This window comes from Manacus vitellinus, unplaced genomic scaffold (assembly GCF_001715985.3).
Source record: "Manacus vitellinus isolate BGI_N305 unplaced genomic scaffold, ASM171598v3 scaffold_42_pilon, whole genome shotgun sequence".
In the NCBI taxonomy this organism is placed as follows: Eukaryota; Metazoa; Chordata; class Aves; order Passeriformes; family Pipridae; genus Manacus; species Manacus vitellinus.
Genome location: NW_021940553.1, coordinates 1,958,776 through 1,973,435, shown reverse-complemented (window position 1 = coordinate 1,973,435; position 14,660 = coordinate 1,958,776). Strand labels below are relative to the sequence as shown.

The 14,660-nt window shown below is 38.4% G+C and overlaps 1 protein-coding gene across 2 annotated transcripts in view; it reads left to right on the top strand.

The window, feature by feature from the left end:
* Nucleotides 1-14,660, top strand: part of CUNH18orf25 (chromosome unknown C18orf25 homolog) — a 44,943-nt gene that overhangs the window by 19,962 nt on the left and 10,321 nt on the right. For both annotated transcript variants that reach the window (XM_029962142.1, XM_018078780.2), the window contains exon 3: nt 13,712-13,882. In XM_029962142.1, coding sequence (XP_029818002.1) covers nt 13,712-13,882 — 171 coding nt within the window. The remainder of the gene's footprint in view (nt 1-13,711; nt 13,883-14,660) is intronic.

Genomic DNA, 14,660 nt, shown 5'->3' with positions numbered 1-14,660 from the left:
AGAAAATAATCCTGGTCTTTCTTTAGCTGTTACGGAAGGACCTGTGTATACCTCATTTAAATAGCTCCTGAAAAGAATGTGGTGTTTAAGTAACACTGTAATTTCGTGTACACAGTGAAATCCCAATAAAGATTTAGTGCCTTATGTTTTTATTAGTAAATATTTGCTTAGGCTGTGCAATAATTTGTCTCGTTCTTAGGGTATTTTCTATTACTCTTAAGCTAGGGGATGCCGCAAGTTTCACATTTACATATTAAATTGTCGGGTTTTGTAGCTGCTTTGTGTAGCTTAATGTGATGCTTGTCTTGTTTTGGAATTACCTGAGGTAACGTTTGTGTGTTTGGATGGCATGCACATATTGTTTATGATTCCTCAAACAGGTACAGAGCTTTGTTTTCTTGAAGGTTTAATTGCTTCCTAGATAATTCCTGAGTGGACTCTTGAGCTTAGGAAATACAGATACCAAAAAGATGCCTTTTGTTACTGATATGAAGAGTGAGGTAATGAGGATGGCCCTTTTGCTGCTAAACTTCTTTCTCATAATCCCAAAGCTAGTAATTTCCCCCATCTTTTTGATGGATAGTAGCAGGGAGAACAATTCCATTCCAAACATTCCCTGTTTTCTAGGAATGGGTGGAGGGCGTTTTCTAGGAGGGCGTGGTCCTAGCTGGAGTGAGGCTGGTCACTGCTGTTGTGTGGATTGTCCTTGTGATGGAGCAGAGGCTGCTCTCACCTCCCATGTTAGCACAGCTCTCACAAATTATCCCATATTTGTGTTGTGTGTTCTCCTCATCCGCATTCACTGTGTTTTCCAAAACTGGACCAAGAGCTTTGGCCTTGGCTGCTTCAGGTGCTGCAGCCACTATATCAGCCTTTATCCCTGTTATCTCGTGTACAGTTTTGTCTGTGTTTAACAGCCCGTTATAAAAGGATTCAAGTGTGTAACTAAAATGCACATAATTATTCAAGGTTTATCAGTTGAACAGTAGCACTTTGGATCACAGCTTGACAGGACTGAACATGTATAATGGTTTTTTGCACCCTCACTTGAATTCAAAACAGAGATTGCAAGGGAGTTGGAGTAATTTGGTTTATTTCTTGAAACAAACAGACTTTTTTGACAGAATTGCCTGAGTCTTCTAGAATAAAAATAATTTTGAAGCCAAAATTTCTGTTATAACCTCAGTGAGTATAAAATGTTACCTTTTTTTGACAGTATAACTGTTGCTTAATATTTGTCAATTCCTCTCGTGTTTTCATATCCCAGGGACAGAATTAGAAAAGTTGTTTTCCTGAGTTAACATGCCTTAATAAGCAATATTTTGTTCTTACTTAACGATGACTTATCAAATGGCCTCAATGTCTTTAAAGCTGGCTTCAGTCGTGCTGGGGGATCTGGAGGAGCGACCAGGGAAATTCCAGGATTGCTTGACAGGGGCACCGTGTGGGATAGGAACTGCATAGGCAATGTCCTGGAAGAGGCCATGAACTGCTTTGCCGAGATGCAGAGGCAGACAGAGGAGAAATTCCGCATGTGGATAGAAAAGCTAACCCGTCTTGACACGGACGAAGAGAGCAAGCAGCAACTGGAGCCCAGGGAACCCAAAATTCAACTAGTTGGCCAAAGAATCCCCCCTACCACGCAGTCAGGGGCTTTCATACAGATGCCTGATAGCCAAGTACTTCCTCAGCAGTCGTTTAATTCTTACGTGGGCTATCAGAATGTCGATGCTACTCTCGAGTTTCCAGCGACTTTTAATAACAATTTTCCACCTATCTTTCCAGAGAATGGGAATATTGCAGAGCCTGATCTGAATCAATCATAAACTTAAGGGGGGGAGGGGGAGGAGGGGAAAAGAAAATCAGATCTTTGCAATCTTGATGTTATTTTTGGATTATGCTGAAAAATGAGGTTTGCTTTTCTCTTTGTATTTGTTTGTTTTGTTTTCTCTTCTGGGTTTTACTGCCATGGTATCGTTTGGTTATTTCTAATTTATAGAGAATGTATGTAGTTAAAAAAAAAAAAATCACAGCATACCCACATGCATGTGCCAGCACACACATATAAACACCTTTAAAGGTGTTGGGGAGGGGAACCACCCTAAGCTTTCATCACCAAACTTGGGAAAATATAACTTAGAATCCTTCTTTAGATACCCCAAAAGCAGTAGAGCTATGTTTGCTACAATAGGAGCATTCAGGGTATTCATCCAGATGCCCTTTTTTGCATGTTAAAACATTTATATAAGGAAATAAGTTTTATATTTAAGGAGGTAAAGTACCTTAGAGACCCAGACTAGATACAGACCCATGACATTTCCTGAACTCCACTTACTCACAAGTTTTGCAGCTTGAACACATCACACATTAGCTTTTTCTTCTTCCTTTTTAGGCAGAAGCAGTAAATAAGCTTACCTTAAATATTTAGAAAGAGATATATATATAACTGTGCACAATGGATTTTTACTTTTTTTTTTTTGTCTCCCATTTAGTAGTTCATTTTCTGTCCAGATTTTTTTTTTTTTAATCAATGTCACTGCAGTGTTGCACATGGCATGCTTATGGATGCAGCTGTCTGAAACTGTGTGCACAAATAGGCACATGTATATATATATTTATATATATGTGTGTGTGTTGTGTGTGTGTTTGGTTTGGGTGGAAGTCATCTCCACTTATTCCAGGTGTCCAGTTTGCTGTTCCCTGTGACTCCTTCTGAGTCAGTGGGAAGAGATAAGCCCCTGCTGAGGATGTCTCCCAGCAGTGTCTTTCTCTTCCATTAGTTGTCCAAACCTCCCTTATCAGCAGTTTATACGAGATAACTTTTGGCTGAATTGAGGTGGGATGAGTCACACCCAACCTGTGCACACAAAGCACTGCTGCTTCCCTCCTGTATATATGGACAAACCACATCCTTCATGCTGGAATAAAAATAGTCCTGTCTGCCCCAAGATAAGCACCAGTCAGGGGATGGATTGGTTCTTGGCACAGGAATTTGAAGGGAGGCTTGACAGCCAGATAAGTAAACACCATGGTGGTCTGAAGGGCTGCTGGTCTGGGTCAGACTGAACCATGCTTGAATGCCACTGAAATCATTATTTACTTGTGATGGGGAATGCCAGAGCATTAGTTTCATTTAAATAATACAAGAATTTACTGTTGTGTGGATTTTTAATTTTTTTGTTTTAATACTAAGAGTTATCCTGAATAGGCAGGCTTGAAACTGTGATGTTTAAAGTAGGATTAATTTAAAGTGTGTATTAGAAGTCTCTACTTAATTCTTACTTACTATTGTTACAGGGATTTTTTTGGTCACCTCTGCGTTAAGGCCTTTCTTCATGGGAAGTAACTTCTCTGTAGCTACCAAAAAATGTATATTTATCATCAGGTAGAACTTGATAACAAGTTTTGAATGCAAATGCAAATCAAAATTCTTACAGTGGAAATTGGAGGTGTGCACAGACATAGTTTAAGTAAAGAGAACACTGTAGGTCTCCTTTAGCTGTGTTGTTACTTTGCTTTTTAAACCACAGTCACTTTTTTACTAGTTATTTTAGTGTAATTTGTTTTCTTCCTGTTGGAAGTAACCACAGTATCTTCTGTAGATCTGGCTTTTTTTTTTTTTCCCCTCCCTGAAGTCAGTGGGAGTTTTTCCATCAATTTATGTGGCAGTTTGGATCAAACCTGTAACAGGAACTCAAGAAATGCTTTTTGTTATCAGCATGATACTCACACTGGTCTTTTAACATTATTGTTGCCATAGACATTTTTCTTTTTAAGGTATGTGATGCCTTCATTAAAAAAAAAAATTAGGTTAGAGAGCTGTGTTATTTTCAGAGTAACTGTTTGAAAGACTATGCAGGAGATAATTTTTAAGCACTGGGATAAAGTTCTTTTCAGATCACCTTCATGCATAATTTTTATACAAAGATTTTGATATGAACTTGTTAGAAAACTCTCTCGTCTGAAATTGCGTGCATTTCAGGTAAAAGTTAAACGAGTTGTTCTGTGTTTGATTGCAATTTGATCAACTTGTCCTCATCTGTTTAAAATACAAGATCCTTCAGGGAAGAGTATTTGCTGATATAAAAAAATCACCAAAATGGATCCTTCTGGTGTTCATAGATTTGATACCTATATATATATATATATTTAAATACCTTTATGATGACAGTAAGAGCAGCATATTTTAAAGCATGACAACTTTATAAATCTTCCCCTGCATGCAGAAGCAGCTTTTTGCAGTGACTGGTTTCTTTTAATGTGTATGTCTGTAAGCATGCCCTTAACCTTTTTTTGTAAAATAATATATAGAGAGCAATTAGGTATTTCAGAACAAATTGTGTAAGGAGTTCAGCTGAACTTATTTATCTCTCAGACTGAAACACCTTTACATGTGGATCTCATAAATGGATAATAACTTCATTAGGGATGTAGCCAGTGAAATTCTGCCAATCTTTAATATGTTGGTCAGGTAGTCTTTAAAAATAAAAAAAAAAATAAAAAAAAGAAAGAAAAAGAAAAATACTGAAATAATTCAGTGTATTAATAGATAAAAATATGGATTTGTTTACTGCAGGCAACAAATTAAAACCTTTTATTTTTATCCATCACTGTTAGTTGTTATTTTCAATGCAAGCAGCTGTGAACATGAGAAAACAAGCAGAGGATGACAGTAGTTGAGCATACAGACCTTGAAGCTGTACTCTTTCTGGGATAAAATTATCTCAAGGCACCCAGAAGACTGAGAGAATAATTTATATGAGGTATAATTTTAACTTAGTTTCCCCACAAAAGCTACCTAGTGTTAAAAACACCTGTGGTTGTAAATGGTAAATATTCTTTGGTCACTCTTTCCACTTGGCTCAAAACTGGAGCTGAATCTTCAGCTTTGTCATAAATCATCTCCGGGTTTACACGTGAGGAATTATGTTTGGCCTGAAACTGAGAGGGGAACCCCTCCTTTCTGCTGTTCAGGTGTAGTATAACCTACCTGATGAAGGACTTGGCAGCCTGTGCCATTTAACAGGAGCATCTCTCTTCTACCTTTGTGTTCTGAATCTGAGAGATTCAGAAACCAACCTTCAGATTCCGATACTAGTGATGAGTCTCTGTTTTAAGTGTGTGTGGCAGCCTTTGGCATCTCTTTGAGAAAACAGATTCCCAATATAGAGTTTCAGATTTTTATTTTTTTTTTTTCCCTCCTGGGAATATTTCTACTATATTACACAGCTGCTGTTAAATTTGTTGTGATTTCCATTACAAGCTCTTATTTCCAAAGGGCTTTGATTAGAAACTTTCAGGGAGTTAAAATTTCTTCAGCTGAAATTTTGACAAAGATTTTAATCTTACCCATTCCGAGGGTAAGCTTCATGAGAGCTGTCTGACTTACTTAAGACTATTTTAGGATTATCAGAAGGAAACTCTTCTACTTTCCCAGAGTTGCATTTTGAATGTATGTTTATGCTCACGTCTCATCAAATCACTTCAAAACCACCACTTTTGACAAGTAGAGGAAAAATCAGTAGGAGTTTTGCACAGACGTGGAGAACCACCGATGATAATTTAGTTTCCCTAATTGCCCTGGGTTTTATACTTCAGAATGGTGTAAAGAAACATTCTAGTTCCTTTAAGGAATTTTACTTATGGTTTGAAAAAGTCACATGCATCGAGTCAGATCAGCTGGTGTAGATGGTGTAGACTGGTGTAATTCCAGGGATGATGGTGCCAGTTTAAACCTACCTGGCCTGTTCACAGAATCCCAGAATGGTTTGGGTTGGAAAAGAGCTTCAAGCTCATCCAGTCCAACCCCCTTGCCATGGGCAGGAGCACCTTCCACTCTCCCAGGTTGCTCCAAGCCCTATCCAGCCTGGGCTTGGACACTTCCAGGGATGGGGCAGCCACAGCTTCTCTGGTCCAAGCTCCTATATTGTCATTGTAAACATTGAATTACATGTTTTCAGTGTGGGGGCTGTTTCAGCAAGGGAGCAGTGGAATATCTGTATGACCCCAGAGCTGGAATTTAGCAGCAGGTAAAGGAAGTAAGTCTTTATATAAATGCTCAGTTGAAATTCTACTAAATGTCAAACTGATGCTGCAGTAAATAAAAATTTAAAGGGTTTCTTCCTAGAATTGGTCCCTTTTTAGGAGGCCTTAGATGTCCAGGGGCTTCAGTGTGCAGTGGTTTTGCAGCCTTGGCTGCAAGTTCTTCCACAGGTAGTTCGTGCTGCTTCCCTGCCCTCCAGTAGGGTTTGGTATGGAAGGTCTTCAGGAACTTCCACCCTTCACACACTGATTTCTCCGAGGATTTTGGGTTTTGCTTCAGATAAAACATCTGAATGGTCAGGTTTTATTTAGAAAAAAATTAACATACAACATAAACCAAATTCAAGTTAAGGCGGTGAAACTGTTTTCAGTTTTTCTATTGCAAAAATAACTGAGCAGGGAGAAACAAAAAGACAGTGTAAAATCCTCAGTGTCATTTTTAACAGTATTAGGACAAAATAATTGAGGCAGAAACACACATCTGTATTTTTTTAAGTTCAGTGTCTTTTAGTGTTTGTGCAGAATTGTTAGGTGTTTTTATCTGAGCTGCTAGAGTTGAGACTGGAAAACTAATCTTAACTTCAATAAAACAGGATTACATTTGGCAGTTATGTTACAAATTGAAACATATTTATTATCACTGGTTTCTCTTATTAATATATTTTATCTCTTCCTGTATCCACATACTGTAAAACTCTTTTTAAAATAATATTTCAAGGGCATTAAGAAATTAAATCCTAACCCCATTGATACTAGTAGAAGTTTTCTGCTGGTTTTAATGGTTTTAATTTCATCTCATTAAAAATTGAATTTGCTCTGCAGTTTTTGGCCAGAGAATCCTTCAGCTGACCTTAAGGGGAGTCTGTGCCTGATGAGGGTTTGTAATTCAGGCCAGTTGAGCAGATGTTTTTAAACTAATCAGGGTCTGCAGTGTGGCTGCTGCAGTTACACGTGGAGGCGTTGGAACAAACGTGCTGCGTGATGTGTGCTGTAGAAGCCAAAACATTTGGGCTGTTTGACAGAGATGGACAGTTACCTTGCAAAAACACGGAGCTGGAAACCGGTTCTTTCTCAGAAATTTTACTGGTCTCATGGTGTTGGGTCAGCAAAAGGAAGGCACATGGAAAACAGGCTTATTAAGTTAGGAGGGGTTTCAAGCGCAGGCTGATGGAGCAGGGGGTTATTCTGGACCACCAAAAAGCTGTGCCAGTCCTTCCGAGGGAAGATGCAGTTTGTCCTTGCAAAAATGTGATGTTTTTCTGGAGGGGATGTGTGTTTGCTGCCTTTTCCTAATGTAAGCTGTGTTTACACGGGGAGTTTTTTGGTTTTTTGTTGTTTTGTTGGGGTTTTTTTGCCTGTCATGGCTATGTAAGGGTGGGATGGTTTCCAAAACCCTCCTGAGAGGCTTTTGCAAGTGAAACGGGGGAAGAGATCTGGCTTATGTATCTGTTGCCATAATTAATGCGTTGTTAGGCAGCATCACAGAAAATAAATCCTATACGGGGATATAAAGTGGATCCCACTTCCCAGTGTTTTGAATCCACAGCCATATTCCATGTGCCTTTGCTTAACGCACAATGAAAAATTCTTTATTATCTTTATTTATAATTTGGTAAAAAGAATCCGAGATATTTTCCATCTAGTCATCAAAAAGCCTGAAAGAATGAATGTTGTTCAGCAAGACTTAAATTTTTGAGATCTCTTTTCACGTGATACATTAAAAATTGCACAGTCTGAGAACAGATAATAATTTGATCATGTTGTTTTGATTTTATTTTATTATCATGGTTAAAAAAAAAACTAAACACAAAAGCTTTACTGTATGAAATGAAGGAAAATGTGAGGAAAGTGGATTCACTGATAAAGTTCACTTTATAATTTTAGAGAGAATGTTGTTACACTACTATTGATTTTATTGTATTTACAATGTATTATTTGCTTAACCTTGTAAATTTAGAAATGTAACTACTGTAACCTGGAATAAATAAATAAATAAATATAAATAGCAATGAAGTGGTTCATGTTGTTAAACAACATAAAAAAGCAGACATGATCTGCCCCCATCCCCCTCTGTGAATTGTTGTAGGGTTGAGCTAGTTTGTGCCATTTGAACTTCGCATACTTTTGAAATGGCAGCTCTGGGTCATGTTTTAATTAATACCAGGTTTCTATTGCTTATCTAAAACAAAAAAACCTGTCACTTATAGTCTTGTGTATCAATACTTTCTGTTTGGATCAGTTACTGATGTGTCTCCTACCATAAAGCTATTTTGACAAGTCACCTAAGATAAATCTTTTAGGTTTTGGCACACAAAATATAATTATTTCTATTACAGTGATGATCAGCTGATCTTAAAATTTATAAGGGTATTAAAGTCCACTCTGTGTTTTGTGTAATCTTGCAGTAAATGGGGTTATCTCTTAAATTTAAGCACCAGTTGTAAATGGGGGCATTCTTAGGTATTTTATTATCTTAAAATGTCTCAGTGTTCTCATTTGTTATGTAGAAATAAACGCAGTTTAGAGTACTGAGACTGAGACCATCAGTGCCCACATTCACAGCAAAGTTGTTGAGGTGAGGCTTGCAATTACCTCGTGTAGCCTTTTTAGCAGTTGTACCTTTAGCAAAAGCATTCCTAAGCACTATTTTTATACTCCCCCAAAAAATCCACCACTTAAAAGTAGCTCAGTAATTGGAGGGGAGTGTTGTTTTCAGCAGAGCCCAGCTCCTCTGCCTGTTAGCCTTGAGCAAGATGAGATCTCTGCCTGCCTCAGTTTCCCCTGTGGGTGGACGGAGGTTAATAACCACCTTGGAGCTCTTCCAGGTCCACTAATGGAAAGCTTTTTGTAAGAACAAGGTGCTGTAATTATTGCTGCTGTTATAACTGTACCTGTTCTGTGTGTCTTAAAGCTTGGGGTGATACTCACACCTAAATATGGCTCTGTGTCTTTCCCTTGCAAGAGTCACTGATGACTCCAGAGGGCAATTCAGACCACAGAAATTAGGCTTTTAATTTCAAAACTATTTTAACCGGGATAGTCCTCTGGAGATTTCAGTCTTTTTCCACTACTTGTAGAGGAAACATAGCAAAGTTTAAATCCTATTCCTAAGACAGAAGTTCATCTTGCCAAACTTGAGCACTGTAAAAGCGAGGTGTCTTGGGTAAGGCAGTGCCTAAGCTCTTTCTGTTTGCTGGGGAAGCAGGGGAGATGGAGATGCTCCAGGCTGCAATTTCCAGGATGGGATTACCTGGCTGAACTTCTTCTCTCTGGCTACAGTGGGAGGGAGTTTAGGTGATGAGCTCAGCACTGCATGACTAAGTAAGAAAGCTAAAGAGAAATAATGGCTTATAATCACAGAATGGTTTGGGTTGAAAGGGACCTTACAGCTCATCTTGTTCCAACCCCCCTGCCAAGGGCAGGGACACCTTCCACTAGACCAGGTTGCTCCAAACCCTGTCCAACCTGGCCTTGGACACTTCCAGGGATGGGGCAGCCACAGCTTCTCTGGGTAACCTGGGACAGGGCCTCACCACCCTCACAGGAAAGAATTTCTTCCCACTATCTCATCTAAGCCTGCCCTGTGGCAGTGGGAAGCCATTCCCCCTTGTCCTGTCCCTCCAGCCCCTTGTCCCAAGTCCCCCTCCAGCTCTCCTGGAAAGTCTTTAAGGGGCTCTTAAGTCTCCCTGGAGTCTTCTCTTCTCCAGGTGAACTCCCTCAGCTCTCCCAGTCTGCCTCCATAGATTTCAAGGACTAAATTCCTCATTCAGGTTCTGCCAGCTAATACCTTGTGTTTCCTGTGCAGTTGATACTAAGGCTGAAACTTTATGGTTGATTCCTCCCTTTTTGCTTGTGCTGCCATTACAATGAAGTAAAGGGTGACAGGAGTGTGGATCCTGCAGGGTTGTTTAGAGTGCTGAGTGCTGACATGTGGCTCTGTGAAAAGCATGGGAGCAGGTAGCAGATGAGAAATTATTGAATTTTCTCTGTTGCAAGCTTAAAATGAAAGCTGATATGTGTAGACATGGATTTTTGTGCATGTGAATTCTGATTCAGTTGTTCTGAGTGGAATTAGTTTTGATGAGCTGTGTAAATTGAGGGAGAATTGGGCACTTGGAAATGCTGTCCCCATGATGACCTCTCCCTCTGAATTCTTTAAAAATAAAGAAAAAGAGCAGACCTTCCCTCCCCCTGTTAGCATTAAATGTCAACAGCTGTATTTTGCTGTTGGTGCTTATTAACTTTCAGCCTTGCCTTTTTCAAGCATTTATTGCTTTAGAAATGAATTAATGCTTGTCACCAGGGAAATGTATGTCTTCCAGCTATCTTGGGTTCTCAAAAGATGCAATTTTTCTTAAGTAGATTGTTTAAATTACTGACCAGGGAACCTCCTAATTGTTCTACATTAAGTTTTGGTTCTGGCATGGTTTGTCTTGATGTCTGTTTTTTAATCTGTTGAAACCCTGTTACAGTCAGTAATTATTTGGAGTGTCTCTTTTGTAAAGAAAAGATGATGAATTACACCATTGGTTGTAGTTAATCCTTTTACTTTTTCAACCTGAAAGCATTTTTTCACTTTATTTCCTAGCTGAAGCCAGTTGTCCTTATTTTTTGCTACCACACATTCACTTTGCATCACATCATTGGAGGATCACCTAGTTGGTTAGGCAAGTATTATTTATTTCCACATTTAGCCACTCCTGTCCCATCCACGTAGCACTCAAAAAAGAAACAAGCTTTTGGGAACAGAGGAGATTTAGAAGATATATTTTTAATATGCTTTCACTGCAACTTTCATCTGGTCGTAGTTGTCTGCAACTTATTTTATTGGGGTTTTTTTCTGTTTGGTTTTTTTTTTAAACACATGTAAGCATTTATAGCTTATTTCTTCTTTTATAAATGTTGGGAATCCCAGGATTTGTTGCAGCATCATGGCCACTATCTTGGCTTTGTAGGTAATTTACTAGTGATAGATATGGATAAACCTAGAGTCGAGTGCCTTTCATTTCCAAATCTGATCCTGAAAGGCAAGGCTGAGAAAAGCAAAAAGTAGATCTCTGCTGTGACTGCTTCGTAAATAGGCAGCTTGTTTGGTTTTTTTCCCCACAGATTGTTAAATTGGTGGCTATTATGCTGACAAATATAATTGCAGTATGTAAATCATATTGAAAATATTTTTGTCTGTTTGATGTATACTGAATTTAAGCTAAGTTATAAGGTGTGCTGTTTGGAAGTGTGGAAGATACAAGAGTGGAGCTACAGATAACAAGTTTATGCTTGTATTTCCTACTGATGAAGACTTTCACACAAGTTATTTCTATGGGTAGGTGATGAGAATATCACTCTGCATGTATATACATTTATTATACATTTTTGCATGATTATACATGTAGGAGTGGTACAATTTTGACTTGAGACTATTCGTGCCTTTTGTCTAAATACAAATTTTACTCGTTTAGGCATGTCTATCTAAAAATCAATTTTCGCTTCTGCTTTTCGGAGATCTGAGTAAGAAGCGAGAGAAACAAAGGCCCGAAGGAACAGTCCAGAGCTCCTGAAATTTTAGATAACCCACTGAAAAAAATGGTCAAACAGTCAATATTGTACTTGACCCTCGTATCTTCTGCACTCGACTGTTTATTTTTATAGCTCACATTATGTATGTTCACGCTGAACTCTGATGATAAGACTGAAGGAAAACATGCCTCTCATGACTCAGTCCGGTCGTAACTTCTGCACGTAATTTAATCATCAGCTGTCACAAATAATTAACTGAACATCAGCCAGCTTAATTCTGAACTCGGTATTCCATTATTTTGTAATTGCCTTTTAAAAAGACAAAGATTGCCTTTCAGTTAATTATCAGGGCTTCTGTTCCAGTCATGATCATCAGCGTTTCACGTTGCGAACAGTTTGGTCTTTAAATACATTGGCATTTAACTACTCATTTATTTTTGTCGGGTCTGTTTTTAAGTTTGTAATGTAACATCGTTTCATGGAATTGTTGTTCTGGGGGCAGGTCTGATCGGAAATGTTTTGTGAATTTCTTTGTGCCTTGCTGCCAAACTGATCTTTAGTACAACTTAAGCAATATGTCGCTCTTTAATGAAATGTGTTGCTAACCACAAAATAGGCTTTTCCTGAAGATAGTGAGTTGAATTATAGTTCAGGCACCAAGCTGCTAAAACACCCCCTTCCCAAAAAAAAACCCCAAAACCTAAAAAAACCTCGGAGGAACAGCTTTTCAGAGAATTAAATTTGAGACTTTTATTTCATCGTGTTCTTTCTCTCTTCAGCAGCCATTTAACTCTCCTAAAAAGAAAACAGTTTTTTTTTCCTGAGAAGGCTTTTCATTTTATTCTTTGTGACTTTTAAAGATTTCTTTAGTCGCTTTGTAACTCTGAAGGTCGTGTCTTCCTGAACACATTCCTAGTTTATGATTATTTTGTATTATCCCTTACAAGTTACACCCTCCGTGTATCACACAAAAAGTCCTACAGGCACTCAACTTTCAGAACCTCCCTGAGGCTAAAGAATTGCAGCAGCAAAGTTGCTGAGCTTTGGCCCAGCCTGTGCTTCTGTTTCATCCTTGTTTTTGTGGATGAAGCCTTGGCCCAAAGAAAGTTTTGATCCTCTCATTTGGGGATGGGGAACTGCAGGCACTTTCGTCTACTCTGAGTCAATAAGCTGTAGCTGGGGCAAGGCATTTGAGCTAAAACACCCACATCCTTCCAGAATTGCATTATTTATCCATTCTCTCTGCTTTCACATTAATCTTTGTCTTGAATTTGCCTGGTTTTTTTCTGAGCCTCTTCTGTTTCTAGCATGCTTTCCAATTATAAGTGATTTTCATTCATCACAAAGAATTTAGTCGGTGCTAACAAAATAGATGGAAAAATAGCTTTTTGTTATTCCTCAAGAACAGATTTCAGAATCACGTAAGCAATTTTATCTCCCTCTTTCCTCCTTTATTATGGTGGCCAAAAATGCATATGGTAATCCTATTGAATGAAAAGCATATTTGTCATTGTGCATATATTTTTGTTTCTTGTTATTCTTGATCTTAAAAAGAAAAACCAACAAAACGAAAAAACAACAAAACAAAACACCAAAAAAATTTGCAATTTTTAAAAATTCCCCTGCCCTTGACAGGTAAATGTTATGAAAGGAAAGTTGCCTAATGTTAAAATTTATTGTTACTGGATCAGCTATATGAAAACGTTAGATTTATTCAATCAGCCCTAATAAAATAATGTAACCTGTCACTTGACTTCTGTAAAATTCTCTAGATAAATACCTTGTCTGCCAAATTTAATGTCCTGTGACTTATTATCTTTTATTTTAAAGTGAAGGTTTTATCCTTTAAAGATTGTAAATGTAACGTTGTCAGATATGGAGATGTTTATGGGTTAATGTAAAAAATACGCAAATAACTGATCCTTTGATAAACGTGTTTCTCTTACACTTGTGTTTTCTGTGTATGCCAAAGTTAAAATGTCTCTGTAATCCCAGGCTGCGTTCATTAACCGAAGTTTAATAATTCATATAATTCATTGCTATAAACTGGAAGAGCTCCACATAGGATGTTGCATTAATCCTTAAACAAATTATTTGTACGTTCAGAGGTGCCTTTCACACTTCTAACCCGTGTTGCTTTTCTCTCCTGCAGATGGCCCCCCCATTGTGGCTCACTATGATATATCGGACACGAACTCGGACCCAGAAGTGGTAAATGTGGACAATCTCTTGGCGGCTGCAGTAGTTCAAGAGCACAATAGTCAAGAGTCGGGATCTGCCTGGAGAACCAGAGGGCTGCTGGATGAAATGAGTGCTGACACAGGTTTGTTTAAATTCTCTGCCTCTGACATTTGTTCCAGCATCGCAGTTGGTGTCTCTCCCTTTCTTTCTCTCAGTGTTTTTGTAGTTTATACAGCTGTGAAAGCTCCCTGTGTGAATTTTGTGAGAAGACAGGGCAGGTGCTTATTAAAAGGGTGTGACGTTTATTCCAAAATAAAACTGACAGAAATTGACAAAGATTCCTGCAATGTATTTTTGACACTAGTTTTCTTAATTATTTTTTTCTCCTCCTTTTCCCTCTAAGTGCTATGGGAAACTTAGGTGTGGGGTTTTGTTGTTGGGAGTTTTCTTAAGTGAAAGTGAACTAAACTCGTTCCTGAATGATTGATTGTGATGGCCCATGCCACCAGCCAGTCAACTGGTCATAATCTCATTTTGCATTTTGGAATTGTCTGTGTATGTCTTTTATTTTTGTTTATCTCTTTATATCTTTAAAATACAAGCATTAATTGTTCCCATATTCCATCCGCATTTCCAGCATCCCTTAGAAAACTGGACAGCCCAGCATCAAGTAAAGATGAAGGGTGAAAAGATGCTGGTAGGTGGGCTTAGCATCTAGAGATAGCAAAGAAATTCCCTTCAGGAAGGCAAGGGCAGGAGTACTGTGGAAGACTTCAGAGAAGTTCATGTAGCTCATAAAAATTGTTCAGCTTCACTTAAGTGCTTGTAACTCTTCACTAACAAAAGAGTTAAACAACAATGTGAAACGTTTCTGTGCTTTGGATGCCACCAGGGAGTATTTCCTATCGACTTCATCCCAC